Genomic DNA, 18,321 nt, shown 5'->3' on the forward strand with positions numbered 1-18,321 from the left:
AAAGATGGAGATGTTTTGTTGAGGAGCAACATTTATTCCCCTCCCAGTAGCTTTTGGATTCAGATAGAGCTAAGTATTGCTGATGAGACGGAACAGAAGTGGGGAGGGTGGATGATGGAGAAAAGCCTTGGGTGGTAGAAAGCTGCACCTCAGGGGGATGAGTTTCTCTGAAAGGAATAACACTGAAGAGAAATGTGGCCTAATTCTCAATTTTCCATACTATTAGCTCTGTCTCATCATTTATTATTACAAGTTTAATGATTTCTCTCCAAGATCCACACCCTTAATTATCTTCTCATTTGTAAAATATACGGACAGCATTAGGATGTGAAGTGGAAGTAAGTTCTAGAAACAAGAATTAAGGTACTAACCATCATTAGCTAACATCTGTATAACACTTTACAGATTGTTCAGCACTTTTCACACATATTCTCTCACATAAAACAGCTGCCTTTTACTCTCTGTACAACTGACAAGCAGATTAATCTCTTTTGTTACGAAGGCACATATGTCTAGAGGTGAACAGTAAAACATAAATGGCCGAATCTGGGACTTCCCTGGTGGTCCAGTGGTTAAGACTCCGTGCTCCCAATGCAGGGGGACCGGGTTCGATCCCTGGTCAGGGAACTAGATCCCACATGCCGCAACTAAAAGTTCTCTCACACCGCAACAAAGATCCCGCGTGCTGCAACTAAGGCCCGGCAGAGCCAAATAAATAAATAAATATTTTAAAAAAGAAAAAAGAAGAAATGGTCAAATCTTTTACTAAGGGGAAGAGAAGGTAATGCATACGTGACCAAAGGTGGGCATTTGTTCAAGTGATTGTTCATACAAAATTACCTTATCACCTCTTCTATAGTAAAGAAAATTTTCCTTTTAAAAGAGTACAAGGGAGTCTTGAAAATGATTTTACATGAGTATGATTTTATGAATATGGTGTATACTGAAGGATCCCATGTGCTACATGGCAATAGCCCCTCCCTCTCATTACCTATTTCAAGTTGGTTAAATCCTGGTAGACAAAACTTTAAGTTTTTCAAAACTGAAAAAGGAGCAAATGTGATTCCTTAATGTTTGTTTTATGAATTCACACTATCTCTAGTAGTTCAATTACTAAGGATTATTTTTCAGTATTGAGAAAGGCATCGTAAAAATATATTGCAGTCATAGTCCTTGGAAACTACTCAAATGTGAGACTAATTGGGGAAAAAATTTTGGAAAGAAATAAAAAATGTTTAGAGTTGGAAGGTAATTTAGTCCAACTTGTCCATTCATTCATTAATACAACAAATGTTTATTGAGTACTTAATATAGTTGGGCACTAAACTTAGTACAGTGGAGATGAAAAATATAGCCATTCATAGTCTGGAGGGAACATACAGTTACAAACAGGGGTGAGGTATAGGGATTACCAGGGAAGACTTCCCTGAAGAGATGACACATGAGATGGGTATTAAAGGATAAATTCGGTAGAGTCAGGAAAAGAAGTGGGAAAAGCACAGTACAAGCAAAGTGAACAGCACATACAAATGCACAGGAGTAAGAAGGAACTGGGTAGTAGTTGCAGATGAAGGTGGAGGTGAGTGTGTGGTTGGTTGTGAAAGGCATTGTACACACACTGTTCTCAAATTTGATTGAAAGTTGATGGATATAATAGAAGAAACTTAAGCAAGAGAATGACATGAGTGGATTTTCCTATTAGGATATTATTTTGGAAGTAGTGTGGAGAATGTTTTGCAGTGTGGGCAAGAAGAAAAGCAGGAAGAATAGTCAGTCATTGTCATAATCCATGTAAGAGTGAGAAGGGGATGCCTCTGAGAGATAACCAGGTGGTACAAAGGCCCAGAGCTGATGATTGATTTAACTTGGAGAGGTATAGAAATGTGTGTAAGCTTATCTCACGTAGGAGCTAACTGACATAGAGTGTCTAAGTGACTTGACCGGGGTCATTCAGCCAGTTAGCAGCAGAGCCAATATTAAATGTCAAGTCCATTGCTCTCACTATTATAGTATGCAGTTATTTGTAAATCAGATTTTTAAAAAATCAGGTCACATTGAAAATGTCTTAAAGGGAACTTGCTACTTAAGAAATCCTTTGTATATACATTGCAAAAAGTACAATAACTCCTCTAATTTACGTTCTAAAATAGTCTCAAGAGTGTCCTGAGTTTATATTTATCTGATCATATAGTAAAAAGTTTTGTTCTTTTTAAAATAGATTTTCAGTATTATATGTGATTGAAAAGTATGCTGTTTTTCTATGTGGTTATAGCAGTAGCACAACCTTCGAAAGTGGGACAAACAGTGAAGATGTTAAGAAAGCCAGTGTTCTACTGATGCGTAAATTGTACATGATGATGCAGAACCTTGGACCCCTTCCTAATGATGTTATACTTACTATGAACCTCCACTACTATAATGCAGGTAGGTGGAGACCTCTAGTCAAATTCCTTCTTCAGTGGTGAAGTAAATGTTTTGGATAAATAGAAGGATTTTGGCAAGCATTTGAAAGAGATGTCTGTTGTTACACATGAAAGATTATGCTGACTTGTTCTCCTGAAACTCAACAGTTTTCTCGGTTTTCTGCCCTTTTCATTTTGCAGTGACCCCACATAACTACCATCCCCCTGGTTTTAAAGAAGGGGTAAACTCACACTTCCTGCTGTTCGAGGGGAACCCTGTAAACCTGCAAGCGGGATTGGTCTCCACTGGCTTTCACAGCATGAAATTAAAAGTCACAACTGAGGCCACCAGAGTGTCTGATTTGGAGGACAGAGTCTTTCAGGAGAGCAGCACTACAGAGATCGCCCATCAGGGTCTAGACTGTGATGAAGAGGAAGAGGAAGAGGAATGCAACAATCACGTAAGGCAAAGCTGTAGCGACCCTCCATTGCTTCAGTTAAACCCAGTTGACATTTTTCAGTTCACACACAGGTCATATCATAGTAACAGGATCCAATGGAGTGTGCCGGGTGTAAAAACTGAAACAAAACTAGCCCCTAACCTCGAGTCTTTATTCTAAAAAAGCACTATCTTCGAGAAGGAAATATACTCTGTTAGATGAAGTGGTCCATGGCTAGGAGAAAAAAAGACTTTTTAATATACTTCTTTTTATAAAAGGTACCCATGAATTTAGGAAATTTTGGATTTTCTATAACTTATAAGAGCATATTAAACATATTTTAAAATATTATAGGTGTTTATTCATACTCACTGCAAGTATAAGTAAGTTCTTGATTACTGGGGTAGAAAAGCGTTATGGATAAACCTAAGTCAGAGTGCATTCATTTTCACTGCTGTAGATTATTCTACTCTTGACAGACATTCTTTCTTCCTCTGCAATTGTTATAAACATTCATGTATACACCTCCTCGTACACATATGCAAGAGTGTCTCCAGGGAATATACCAAAGAGTTCTAGGGCTTGCACATTTTCAACTTTATTAGGTAATGAAAAACTGTTCTCTAAAATGGTTGTACCAATTTATGCTCCACCAAAAGTGGAGGGAGTGCTGTACATTATTGTCAATACTTTTTTTTTTAAGTAATACTTTAAATTTTATTTATTTAGTTATTTATGGCTGCATTGGGTCTTCGTTGCTGCGCGCGGGCTTTCTCTAGTTGCAGCGAGCGGGGCTACTTTTTGCTGGTGCGCGGGCTTCTCATTGCGGTGGCTTCTCTTGTTATGGAGCACAGGCTATAGACACGCGGGTTCAGTAGTTATGACTTGCGAGCTCTAGAGCGCAGGCTTAGTAGTTGTGGCGCATGGGCTTAGTTGCTCTGCGGCATGTGGGATCTTCGTGGACCAGGGCTCAAACCCATGTCCCCTGCATTGGCAGGCAGATTCTTAACCACTGCGCCACCAGGGAAGTCCCCTTGTCAATACTTAATTTTACCCAAGTTTATGTTTTCTGCCTAACTCCTGGATGTAAATGGTAATGCTTCATGATTTGATTTTGATTTGCATTTCCCTGATTATTAATGAGTTTAAGCATCTTTTCATGTATATTGGCTGTTCTGGTTTTCTTATGTATAAAGTAACTGTTCAAGTCTTTCATGCATTTTTCTATTGGATTATTTATCTTTTCCTCATTGATTTAAAAATATGTTCTGAATAGTAATTATTTTTCATTATTTATGTTGCAATTTTTTTTCAGGTTTGTGGCTTGTCTCTTCACTTTCTTTAAGATGTTTTTTGCTAAAGAGAAGTTCTTAATTTTAATGTAGTCAACTCTTTTCCTCTAATATGTGCTTTTGGATATTAAGAAATTCTTCCTTATCTGAGTTCATTTTTAATATTCTCCTCTATTTTGTTATAAAAAATTTAAGGTTTTTCTTTTTACATTTTTATTCCACTTGGAGTTTATTTTTATTTGTGGGGTAAGGTAGACCAGACCCCTTTTACATTTTAAAATCCAAGTATAATATACATACAGAAAAATACATATATCATAGTGATACAGCTCAATAAATATTCACAAACTGAACACCAGGGCTGGGATGAGAGTGAGGCAAACAAGGTAAGAGTGAGTACCACCTTAAATATTACTTCCTAGGTATCTTGTTTGCCTCACCCCATTCCAGCCCTAATGAATACACATGTGAAATCAGCACCCAGATCAAGAAACAAAATACTACCAGCACCTTGAGAAAACTCAGTCTTACTTTGCAGTCACTGTTCTACTCAACAGGAGTATCTCTATCCTGGCTTCTATTAGCATAGATTAGTTTCTCTTGTTTTTTATTTTATAGATGTGGAATCATGGAGTATGAAACATTTTTTCACTGCTTTGAACATTCCGAACATGTTTTTTAGTGAAATATATACACATTTCTGGAGGGAATAGATTTACTAGGAGTAGAATTGCTGGGTCACAGGATATGAGTACATTTAGCTTCAACAGATACTACAAAACAATTTCCAAAGTGCTTGTGCCAATTTACACTTCCATCAGCAAGTTTTGGTTGCTCCACATCCTCACCAAATGTTGGCATTTTCCATCTTTTTAATTTTAGCCATTCTGGTGGGTGTGTAGTGGTAGGTCATTGTGGTTTTAATTTGTAGTTTCCTGATGACTAATGAAGATGAACACCTTTTCACATGTTTATTGGCCATGTTGGATGTCCTCTTTCGTGAAATGTCTTTTCAAGTCATTTGTCATTTTTCTATTGGGTTCTATTGGGTTTGTCTTTCATTCTTATGGATTTGTAGGAGTTCTGAATATATATTCCACATATAAGTCCTTTGTCAGATACATGTATTGTGAATATCTCTTCAACTTTCTAACTTGCCTTTTTACTCTCTTAACGGTGTATTGTGATGAACAGAATATTAATTTTAATATAGTTCAACTTATCAATCTTTTCGGCTATCTTCGGCAGTTTTTATTTAAAAATATTTATCCACTCTAAAGTTTACAGAGATGTACTCTGTTTTTCTCTAACAAGGAGAAATAGCTGCAGAAACAGAAGTGATTTTTAAAATTATAAGATACCTCCATGAATAACATCATACCAAAAATATAAATAACTGACCTTTCTCTCCCCTATCTTCAAGTATTTATATATTTTGGTGTGACGTTATTCATGGAGGTCTCATAATTTTAAAAATTGCTTCTGCTTCTGTAGTTATTTTCCTGTTTTTATATCTGGTATTTATTTGTGCCCCATTCATTTTTCTTGGTTAGATTGGCCCCAAATCAGTATTTTTTATTACTCTTTTCAAAGTCATCTTTTTTTTTTTTTTTTTTTTGCGGTACGCGGGCCTCTCACTGTTGTGGCCTCTCCCGCTGCGGAGCACAGGCTCCGGACGCGCAGGCCCAGCAGCCATGGCTCACGGGCCCAGCCACTCCGCGGCATGTGGGATCCTCCTGTACCGGGGCAAGAACCCGTGTACCCTGCATCGGCAGGCGGACTCTCAACCACTGCGCCACCAGGGAAGCCCTCAAAGTCATCTTTTAGTTGTACTGATCTCTTCTGTTGCTTTGTTTTTCTATTTTGCTCATGTTTTGTTTTTATCTTTGCCTTCTTCTATTTCTCTGGTTTGGTTTTGTCTCCCTTATTCCAAACTGATCTCTCCATCAATATATAGACATATATATTCTACGAGTACCTCGAATTCGGTATCAAATGGAATTTCAACTTCTTACCAAACATGCTCTTCTTCCTCCCAGGTTCCTTATCTTTGTATTTCATTAAAACTTTACCAAGCAGCCTGACCAGGAATGTGTTCAACTCCTATTTTCTTCTCACTTTTCACAGCCTTTTGGTTGCCATTTCTGTCTGTTTTGTGTCTGAAATACTTCTCCAGTCTGGCCCTATTGCCATTGTACTGATTCAGGCTGTCATCATTGCTTTCTTGGTGAAGGACAGCTGAGCCTCCTAACTGAGTCTCCCTGATGTCAGCATTGCCCCTCTAATTTGTCTTCCAGAGTGCCAGAGAGTGAGGGTACTAAAACTATGATGATCATTTTCAAATATTTCAAGTTGATTTATTTTGTGTAATTTCAAAGGTCAGAATGAGAACCAGAAAATGAAAATTACATTGGCTGGGTGAGGTGTGCAGAGGTTGATTTTGGCTCAAGAGAAGGAAGAACTTTCTCTTAAAAAAAATTTTAAAGCAATATCATAATGATATTAAAGTAATTTAAAAAGCAGTGCAAATCTTCCAGCTGTCCTACCATCCCATCCCATCACTACTGTTTTCTTTCCTTTTTTTTTTTTTGCCACACCATGGCATGTGGGATCTTAGTTCCCCAACCAGGGATCAAATCTGTGCCCCCTGCAGTGGAAGCACAGAGTCTTAACCGCTGGACTGCCAGGGAAATCCCTGTTTTCATTTTTATATTTTCCGTCCCATCTAGTCTTTTTCCACAGATATACATATTTATACGTAATTTTAATCATGGTATAAATATAAATTTGTTTTATTGATAATTTTATACTTAATATTAATTTTATAACTATGTCCTACCTTACTCTTCATATTTTTAATTTTAATGAACTTTTTTTTCCATTTAGGTATTATACCATTTTCCTACATTAAATATTTAAGTTAATTCCTGATTTTACTACTGTAAATGGTGTTGTAATAAATACCTTTGTATGTATGGCAGAATATTCCCTTATTTTCTAAGGGTATAGTATCAGGAGTGAAATTTACAGAGCCTGAAAATTTGTATAGCTCTCAAATGAGTATTCTCATTTTCCAGAAGCTTCCAGCTTCTCTACCTCCTCAGGATGGATTTTCTAAAAAAGACAACTACTTGATAAAACTGACTGTCTTGAGAAGGGTGAACGCTTTGTCGACAGCTGTGTTCAAGTACAGGTATATACTATGTTCAAGATAGAGTATAGATGATTGTCTCTAGGGTGTTGCAAGAGAAAATCATGATTTAGGGGAAGGTTGAACTAGACTGACCTCTGAGGTCCTTTCCATGCTAAGATTCCCTGGGTTATATTTTGAATTCCTATTAAGAGAATAATGCCCTACTAAGCACTGTGAGGAAAATTAAGACATATAAAATATAGTTTCTACCTTTGAGAACTCTAGCTGAAGAGACAATATCTACATGATATAAAGAAAAATAATACTGGAGAGTATATGAATGATAGAAATAATATTAACTAACAATACTGAGCATGATACTCAGGGCTTCACATGTATTATCACTTTAAATCTTCCCAGCTATTTTATGAGGTAGATTCTATTATTATCCTGATTTTACAAAGGAGAAAACTGAAACTTAGAGAAATTAGCCCAAGGCTACAGATACAGTGAATAAGTAGCAGTGCCAGAATTCAAATCAAGGCAGTTGGACTCCAAAGCCTGTGCTCTTAGGATACAGAAATAAAGGTAAACTGGCACTGTGTGGGAAGGTTTCATTGAGTTGATTTTATGGATACATCAGTTTGATTGGCAGAGATTAAGGCAGAGGACGTTCCAGGCAAGTTGGAAAGTACAGTGTGGTAGCATCAGAACTTCTGTCTCTATAATTTGGAATTCCAATTCTGAACCTTCCACATCTTTTCCTGTATCCTACCTGGCTTTGCTGAAATCTCTACTTTTCATAAACTTTAACTCAAAGATTTTTAAAAGCTTTTTTAAATCATAAAATTTTTCTATTAAAATATAAAGTTTACAAAATCTTGATCAAAACAGCTTATACTGCTTTTTCACCAGTGATCCATAGTAAAGAAGTAATTTAACATAATCATCTTGTGAGGTTATTGTAAAATTGAAAAAAATATTTTAATACAATTTTCTTTTTCAGGTTATTTCTTATCTCAGTCACAGAAAGACAAATATAAAAGATTTCTACCAGTAGTTGAAATTATTCAATATTTGTACTTTTCATTTTCTGGTGTGATCCTTAAGATCTGAAGAACAATGTAAAACTGAGATCATAGTTTGGCAATGGATTCAGAAATGATTAAAGGAGATAAACTTGAAATTTAAAATTTCTTAGATGATAAGAACTTTTTTTTTTTCTTTTTTTCTTTTTTGCGGTACGCAGGCCTCTCACTGTTGTGTCCTCTCCCGTTGCGGAGCACAGGCTCCGGACGCGCAGGCTCAGCGGCCATGGCTCACGGGCCCAGCCGCTCCACGGCATGTGGGATCTTCCCGGACCTGGGCACGAACCCGTGTCCCCTGCATCGGCAGGCGTACTCTCAACCACTGCGCCACCAGGGAAGCCCAAGAACTCTTTTTTTTTTCCTTCAAAATTTATTTATTTATTATTTTTGGCTGTGTTGGGTCTTCGTTTCTGTGCAAGGGCTTTCTCTAGTTGCGGTGAGTGGGGGCCACTCTTCATCGCGGTGCGCGGGCCTCTCACTATTGCGGCCTCTCCTGTTGTGGAGCACAGGCTCCAGATGCGCAGGCTCAGCAGTTGTGGCTCACGGGCCTAGTTGCTCCGCGGCACGTGGGATCTTCCCAGACCAGGGTTCGAACCTGTGTCCCCTGCATTGGCAGGCAAGTTCTTAACAACTGCGCCACCAGGGAAGTCCCCAAGAACTCTTAAAACCTAACTCCACTTGGAAAATAGGACACAGAACCCAAGTAAAGAGACCAAGGAATCCCAGGACAAAACAGGGTTATGTAGAACTGTCTGAAAAACCCTGTCCCAAATGTGTCCTTACTTTATCTACCTCTGCGACATCTTCAGGACAGGTCTTACTTCCTTGTAGGGGTGGTTTAAGCTTAAGGCCTTAGGTAGTAAGGACACACAAACACAGTGGCACTTCACAGTACTCTGTGAAGTTGGACCTGTTCTCTCTGTTTCAGTCAGCTGGACGGATAGCAATAGAAATATACACTAGAGAGAGGCTCTTGGACAGGTTTCTTTTTTTTTTTTTTTTTTGCGGTATGCCGGCCTCTCACTGTTGTGGCCTCTCCCGTTGCGGAGCACAGGCTCCGGACGCGGAGGCTCAGCGGCCATGGCTCACGGGTCCAGCTGCTCCGCGGCATGTGGGATCTTCCCGGACCGGGGCACAAACCCGTGTCCCCTGCATCAGCAGGCGGACTCTCAACCACTGCGCCACCAGGGAAGCCCTGGACAGGCTTCTTTAAAGAATTCACCTATGTGGTGACAATAACCACATGTTCTGGAATTGGTTGTAGAATCTTATTTAAATTTTATGCTAAGTTTAAATGCTGAGGGAAAAGTACTTCTTTCTAATAGAGGTACTTAACCCAGGCTCCTTAAAGGACTAGTAATTACTGATACATCCAGACAGCTATAAAAAGATGGAGAGCTAATGTTGCACATGTCTATTGTAGAGACTGATGGTCCTAGTTTATTAAGACATTACAGCTCTTTGGGAATTCGTATTTTTATCAATTTTTAAGTGGGGATCCATAGGCCGTAATTTTCTAATTTTCTGAGCTTTTTATGAGTTTTTGTACCTTCAGAAAGGGTTGCTTTTTCTTTTTGATGAAGTCCACAAAATAATACATATAACAATATATGCCTTTTTTTCCCTGTGTGAAGGCCATTTTTTTCCCTGTGTGAAGGCCATTTCTTACCTTTTGCGCTAACACATTTGATTAAAGTGTAAATGATTTGTTTTTGAGAAATTAGAATGTAAAGTACATTGGTGCCAAAGTAAATGGAACCATTTAAGTGTGGACTAGAAAGATATTTTCTGTAATTTCTTAGAATTGCTTTGTATTCTAGTCAGTGGATTAAAACAAGAGGCTTTTCATTCAGAATCTGTTTTCTCCCACTAAACTCTGAACTGAAGTTTTGCATTTTTGAGGTATAGTCTGATGATTTTCACAGTGTTACATCTCTTGAAGCATATATGCCTTGTTTGATACAATGTAGTATTGGCAAGAATATCTTAGATTCTTGGAAATAGAGTTGATAATTGAAAACGTTGGAAGAGGCACATTATCTACAAAAAATATTCAGACTTAAAAACCACACATCATTCTCTCTTTGTCATGGGGCTATAGTCCTTTTCACAAAGTTTCTTTTTGTCAAATAGGAAATTTTTTCAATTAATTTTTCTGTTCTGCATTACAGAATATAATTATTATCCTCTGTTAACCATGAAAAGAGGAATGAAAGTTGGTTGACTTTTCCATCAGTCATATAAGTCATCTCTTTTTTTAAATGAATCACTCTATAACATACCAGAGAATTATCTCCTTCTTTTGTGAGTGGGAAGGGCCACTCTGATGATCTGTGTATGTTTCATTTACATAAAGAAAAAAAGAGTATATTGATATATATATATATATTACAACAGAAGAAAAGCATAGTGAGTAATCTTAGGTAATAACACTTTGGATGTTACTATTATTAAACCCTAGCATTAAAAGAAGTAAGTTTTGTTTTTTTAAAAAAGGAGTAAGACTGAGAATGTTCTTTTTGGTTTAAAAAAAATGCCTGTAATAATCTGAAATAATACAATTTTATCATTATACTAAAACCAGTGTAATATTAGGCTCTATTTAGAGTTTTTTAAAAAATAAAGACTTTATTGAGATTTAGTCAATTACATATTGGAAAAAATATAATGATAATGTTACTTAATTATATAGAAATATATACAGTTGGCCAATTTTTCTAATACTTGTTATATGTGCTGCTAGTTTTCCATCTGAAGTTACATTGCCTGTTGGTAAACAGATGAGATTATGGTTTGTAACAAACCCAGGCATTGTAAGGAGAGTAATTCTTTTGGTATTTATATTAGGATCTCAAAATTGAGATTTAAGACTTCAGAAGATCAGTCCTTCAGACAGTGATAAAGAGGAGCTAGAAACTGAAGTATATATATATCCTCTATGGAGCCACCACCTCAAATTTGCTTCTTCCTGTATGATGGAGGGCTCCTCCTGCTTTGATAACCAAATTCAGAACAAACAGAAACCTTATAGCTAATAGCACTGGTCTGACATTAAAACAAGTCTACACTTAGCTCATTGTGAAGAAAGTTTAAAATAATATTCTAAAATATTCTAATCAACCATAAGGTATCAACATTTATTCAGTCAGCAAATTTATATTGAAGCCTATCATGCTTGACTCACTGTACAAAGATAAACACGTCAAATCCCTGATTCAGAATCGCTCAAGAGAAATGGAACAAGTAGCTGTTATATAAATAATAATAATAATCAGCGTTTATTAAGTGCCTACAAAGGGCTTTATATACACATGGCTTCAATTGATCCCAACAACTTTGCATAACATTTTATAGCTGAAGGAACAGAAGTTCATAGACATTAAGTAGCATATCCAAGGTTGCCCAACTAGAAAGCATCAGAGTCAGTATCAGAGAACCTAGGTCTCTCTGGCTCCAAAGCTCATCCTCAGTCCATTAAACCTTACATTCATTCATGTAGGAGAGAATGTTAAAAATCCCACAAGAGAGCAAAAATCCTATAGAATGATTAAATTCCACTTTTATTCATGAAGGAATAATGTAACAGACTTGCTCTCCTGTTATAAAAAATTAGGAAACTGGGTAAAATATATGAAGCAACTGTTTTCAGACATTAGATAACAGGAAGGGCAAAACTGTGATCCCTGAGAGAAGAAAAACAAGGTGAGCCTTAAAACTGCACCTTCCATCAGGGGGTTCTTTCTGGACCACCGGTGTGGGAAGGGGGAACCCAAGCAGAGCATGGCATATTGCTGGGTTGAAGAAATAGACTGGAGTTTGAGGAAGCTGAAGCACCTGGGGACAGAGTATCAGAAGGGAGGGATCTACAGAGAGAAAGAGCTCCAGAAATCATCACTGGCATCCCTTGAGTCTTTTGTTGAATATTCAGCTTCTCAAGTATGGGTTGAAATTCTACAAGGTTGGACACAGAAAACTATTGGGGGAACTGTAAAAGAGTCTTAGAACTCTCACAAGACTGACAGACATTCACATAACAATCAGTTATGTGGAGAGACCTTGTTGAACACCTGGAACATTCAATAGAGACTCCAGAAGGGTTACACCTTAGCATGAAGGCTAAACCAATCCTTTAGTGAAGGCCTCCAAACTGAATTCTAACAGCTTAAAAACAAGCCTTGAAAGGATCAAGCTTATTTGCCTGCCAAAATAACATTCAACACTTTTTAGAGGAAAACAAAGTCCAAACACTCAACTATGTAAAATTCTTATTGTCTAGAATCCGATAACAATTCATTCATATGTAAAGCAGCAGAAAAACTGACCTATAACCAAGGAAAATTAGTCAATAGAAGGAGACCCAGAAATGCCAGCAATGATAAAATTAGTAGATAAGGACTTTAAAACAACTATTATACCAAGGGCAATAATAACCTATGTTTACACAAAAACATGTATACAAATGTTTATAGTGACATTATTTGTAATCTCCCAAAACTGGAAACAACCAAGATGTTCTTTAATGGGAGAATGGATAAATTTAAAATAAAAAAGAACAAACTACTGGTATCTGCAACATCATGGATCAGTTGCAAATACATCATGCTAAGTGAAAGAAGCCAGCATCAAAAGACTACATACTGTATGATTCTATTTATACAACATTTTTTTCTTGAACAGCTTTATTGAGATATAATTCATATACCATACAAATTGCCCACTTAAAGTATACAATTCAATGGTTTTTAGTATGTTCAAAGAGTTGTGTAACTATCATCACAGTCAATCTTAGAACATTTTCATCACCCCAGAAAGGAACCCCATACCCTTTAACTATCACCTCCCTATTTCCTCTTTCCATCTCTCCCCCAAGTCTTAAGCAACCATTAATCTATTTTCTGTCTCTATAGATTTTCTTATTCTGAATATTTCATATAAGTGAAGTCACACAATATATTGTGTTTTGTGACTGGCTTCTTTCACTTAGCATTATGTTTTCAAGTTTCACCCATGTGGTGGCATGTATTGGTGCTTCATTCCTTTTTATGGCTGAATAATATTCCATTGTATGGGTAGACCACATGTTTATCTATTCATCAGTGATGGACAATTAGGTTGTTTCTACCTTTTGGCTATTATGAATAATGCTACTATAAACATTCATGGGGGACTTCCCTGGCGGTCCAGTGGTTAAGACTCCGTGCTTCCACTGCAAGGGGTTCGATCCCTGGTCAGGGAACTAAGATCCTGCATCATGCCAACAACAACAACAACAACAACAAAATGAAAAAACATTCATGTACAAGTTTTTTGGAACACCTATTTTTAATTCTCTTGGGTATATACCTAGGAGTGGCATTGCTGGGTCCTATTAACTCTGTTTAATCATTTGAAGAACTCCAAAACTGTCTTCTAAAGTGGCTGCACCATTTTATATTTCCCCCTGCAGTGTATGCAAGTTCTAATTTTCTTCACATCCACAAAAAGACTTATGTCACTTTTTGATTCTAGCCATCCTAGTAGGTATGAAATAACTGGTATCTCATTGTTATGATTTCTATATCTGTAGCAACTAGTGATATCATTGTTTATTGTCCATTTATATATCTTTCACGGAGAAATGTTTATTCAGATATTTTGCCCATTTTTAAGTTAGGTTATTTGTAAACAACAATAAAAACTGTTGAGGTGTAAAAATTCTTTATTTCCTGGGTACAGTCTCTTAACAGATGTATGACTTGGAAATATTTTCTCCCATTCTATGAGTTGTCTTTTCATTTTTGTGATGGTGTCCTTTGAAGCACAATTGGTTTTTAATTTTGATCAAGTCCAAATTATCCATTTTTTCTCTTGTTGCTTATGCTTTGTGCGATGTGTGTATGTGATATCCAAGAATCCTTTGCCAAATCCAAGGTCATGAAGATTTACTCCTTTGTTTCCTTCTAGGAGTTTTATAGTTTTAGCTCTTACATTTAGATCTTTGATACAGTTTGAGAGTCAATTTTAGTATATGGTGTGAGGTAAGAATCTGACAGCATGCTTTTGCATATGGATATTCCAACACCATTTTTTCAAAAGACTGTTCTTTCTCCCTGAAATGGTCCTAGTGCTCTTGTCAAAATCAGTTGACCATAGACAGGTGGTTTTATTTCAGGACTCTCAATTCTATTCCATTAGTCTATGTGTCTATCCTTATGCCAGTAGCACACTGTCTTGATTACCATTGTTTTGTAATAAGTTTTGAATCAAGTATGAGTCCTCCTACTTCCTTCTTTTTTCTCAGGATTGTTTTGGCTATTCTGAGTTCTTTGCAATTTCATATGAATTTGAGAATCAGCTTGTCAATTTCTATAAAGAAGTCTGCTAGGATTCACATAGGGATTGCATTGAATCTCAAGATCAGTTTGGGGATTAATGACATCTTAATAATATTAAGCGTTTTGATCCATGAACATGGGATATTTATCCATTTATTTAGATTTTCTTTAATTTCTTTCAGCAATGTTAGTTGCACAAATCCTGTTAGTTCTGTTTCTCTGCAGAACCCTAGATAATACACTTGCTGAACTTGTTAGTTCTAATAGTTTTTTAGTGGATTCTTTAGGATTTTCCACATACAAGATCATGTCATCTGCAAATAGATACACTTTTACTTCTTCCTTTCCAATCTGGATGCATTTTATTTCTTTTCCTTTTGTAACTGCCCTGGCTAGAACTTCCATTACAATGTTGAATAGAAGCGATGAGAGTGGACAGCCTTGTCTTCTTCCTGATCTTAGGAGGAAAGCATCCAGTGTTTCACCATTAGGTATGTTATTGACTATGGTTTTTGGGTAAGTGCCTTCTAACATGTTCAATAAGTTTCCTTCTATTCCTAGTTTCTTCAGTGTTTTTTTTTTCTAATCATGAAAGGCTGTTGGATTTTGTCAAATGCTTTTTTTCTATTAAGATGATCAAGTGATTTTGATATGATGTATTACATTAATTGATTTTTACATATTAAACCAAGCTTGTATTTCTGGGATAAATTCCATTTGGTCATGGGAGATTATATAGATATATTTTTTCCTGAATTCAGTTTGCTAAAATTTTGTTAAGGATTTTTATGTCCACATATATAAGAGATATTAATCTATAGTTTTCTCTTCTTGTGATGTCTTTGTCTGGTTTGGTATCAGGATAACATTGGCCTCATAAAATGAGTTGGGAAGTGTTCACTCCTTTTCTATAGTTTGTGGAGAGTTTGCATTAGTTTTTCTTTGAATTAAAATAAGATAGCTGGGTCTGGGTTTTTCTTTCTGGGTAGTTTTAAACTTATTATTAATTCAGTCTCTTCACTTGTTATAGATCTATTTAGATTTTCTATTGATATTTCTTCTTGAGTCAGTTTTAGTAGTTTGTGTCTTTCTAGGAATTTATTATTTCAGCTATGTTATCTCTATTGACATATAACTGGTTGTAGTACTCATTTATACTGCTTTCTTATATTTTTGTAAAGTCAGTAGTAATGTTTGCTGTTTTATTTATTTATTTTTATTTATTTATTTATTTTTGGCTGCATGTGGGCTTTCTCTAGTTGTGGTGAGTGGGGGGCTACTCTTCATTGTGGTGCACGGGCTTCTCATTGTGGTGGCGTCTCTTGTTGTGGAGCACGGGCTCTAGGCACACGGGCTTCAGTAGTTGTGGCACGTGGGCTCAGCAGTTGTGGCTCGTGGGCTCTAGAGCGCAGGCTCAGTAGTTGTGGTGCACGGGCTTAGTTGCTTCCAGGCATGTGGGATCTTCCCGGACCAGGGCTCAAACCCATGTCCCCTGCATTGGCAGGCGGATTCTTAACCACTGTGCCACCAGGGAAGCCCTGCTGTTTTATTTCTGATTCTAGTAATTTGAGTCTTTTCTCTTGTTTTCTTGGCTACAGGTTTGTCAATTCTGTCAATCTTTCAAAGAACCAGCTTATGGATTCATCAGTTTTCTCTATTGTTTTTTGTATTCTCCATTTCATAAATTTCCAATACAGTCTTTATTACCTTTCTTCTGCTTGTTTTAGATTTAGTTTGCACTTTTCCATCGTCTTAAGGAGGAAGTTTAGGTTCTTTGAGATCTTTCTTCTTTCTTAATATAGGCATTTACACCTATTAAATTCCCTCTAAGCACTGCTGTTTTAGCAGTGTTATGTTTTGTTCTGTTGTATCTTCTTTTTTATTAATCTCAAATGATTTTCTGACTTCTCTTTCGATTTCTTTTTGAACACATTGTTTATTTAGGAGTGTGTCATTTAATTTTCATGTATTTGTGTGTTTCCTCGATTTTATTCTGTTCTTGATTTCTAACTTTATTCCACTGTAGTCAGAGAACATACTTTTAATTATTTTTATCCTTTTAAATTTATTTGAGATTTGTTTTATGATTTAACATATGGTCTTTGCTGGGGAATGTTCCACATGCACTTGGGAAGAATGTATATTCTGCTGTTATTGGATATAGTGTTTTATAGATGTCTGTTAGGTCTAGTTGGTTTATACTATTTTTCAGTCCTTTTATTTCCTTATTAATCTTCTGTCTAGCTGTTCTACTCATTACTAAAATTGGGGTATTGAAGTCCCCAACTGTTATTGTTGAATTGCCTGTTTCTCCCTTCACTTCTGTCAGTTTTTGCTTCATGTAATTTTGTGTTCTATTGTTAGGTGTGTATATATGTATATATGTTTATAATTATTTCATCTTCTTGATGGATTGGCCCTTTTATCATCATAAAATGTCCCTCATTATCTCCAGTAACAATCGCTTCCTTTTGATGGGATTGTTTAATCCATTCACACTAATGTTATTATTATTTTAAAGTCTTTATTGAATTCATTACAATATTGCTTCTGTTTTACATCTTGGTTTTTTGGCTGTGAGGCATGCGTGATCCCAGCTCCCCGACCAGGGATCGAACCTGCACCCCCTACACTGGAAGGTGAAGCCTCAACCACTGGACTGCCAGGGAAGTCCCTAATGTTATTATTGATAAAGTAGGATTTATGACTATCATTTAACTTTTCATTTTCTATGTGTTTGTTTTTTTTGTTCCTCTAGTCTCCTTTACTGCTTTCTTTTGTATTGAGTGAATATTTTTAATGAAGCATTTAAAATTAAACATTTTTTCACTAAATTTTTTGGTTTTTTAATTGGTTACTCTATCATATACATCTTAACTCATCAGAATTAGCTTCAGGTTTATGCTAATTTAATTCCAGGGAGATTTAGCAGTGTTACTCCTATATAGCTCCATTCCCTTTTCCCCTTTTCTGTGGTTATTATTGCTATTAATATTACACCTATAATGTTACACACCCAGCAATACATTGTCATAATTATTACTCTGCCATCTGTAGTCATTTTCTTAGCCCAATGCAGCTTTGTTCCTACTCAAGTCCTTTGTGCTTATATTGGCACATATATTACACTTCCTTATGTTATAGATTGAACAATACATTAAATACACATTATTGAATTTCTCCAGGAGTCTCTTCTAACAGGTCTGAGGTGATATCTCATTGTGGTTTTGATTTGCATTTCCCTGATGAGCATCTTTTCATGTGCCTGTTGGTCATCTGCATTTCCTCTTTGGAAAAATGTCTACTTCTGCCCATTTTTTTAATCGGGTTGTTTGGTTTTTTTGATGTTGAGTTATATAAGCTGTTTATATATGTTGGATATTAATCCCTTATCGGTCATGTCATTTGCAAATATTTTCTCCCATTCTGTAGGTTGTCTTTTCATTTTGTCAATGGTTTCCTTTGCTGTGCAAAAGCTTTTAAGTTTAATTAGCCCTCATTTGTTTATTTTTGCTTTTATTTCCTTTACTTTTAGGAGACGGATCCAAAAAATTATTGCTGTGATTTATGTCAAAGAGTGTTCTGTCTTTGTTTTCCTCTAGGAGTTTTATAGTATCCAGTCTTACATTTAGGTCTTTAATCCATTTTGAGT

The 18,321-nt window shown here is 36.3% G+C and overlaps 1 protein-coding gene across 1 annotated transcript in view; it reads left to right on the forward strand.

The window, feature by feature from the left end:
• The window catches only part of HORMAD2 (HORMA domain containing 2), a gene marked incomplete at both ends in the record, with an annotated part of 67,956 nt that overhangs the window by 17,285 nt on the left and 32,350 nt on the right, over positions 1–18,321 (forward strand). The window contains 2 exon segments of the mRNA XM_082667609.1: positions 2,273–2,424; positions 2,604–2,863. Of these exon segments, the coding sequence (XP_082523735.1) occupies positions 2,273–2,424; positions 2,604–2,863 (412 nt within the window).

This window comes from Grampus griseus, assembly GCF_964374135.1.
Source record: "Grampus griseus genome assembly, chromosome: 12".
NCBI classification, from domain to species: Eukaryota; Metazoa; Chordata; class Mammalia; order Artiodactyla; family Delphinidae; genus Grampus; species Grampus griseus.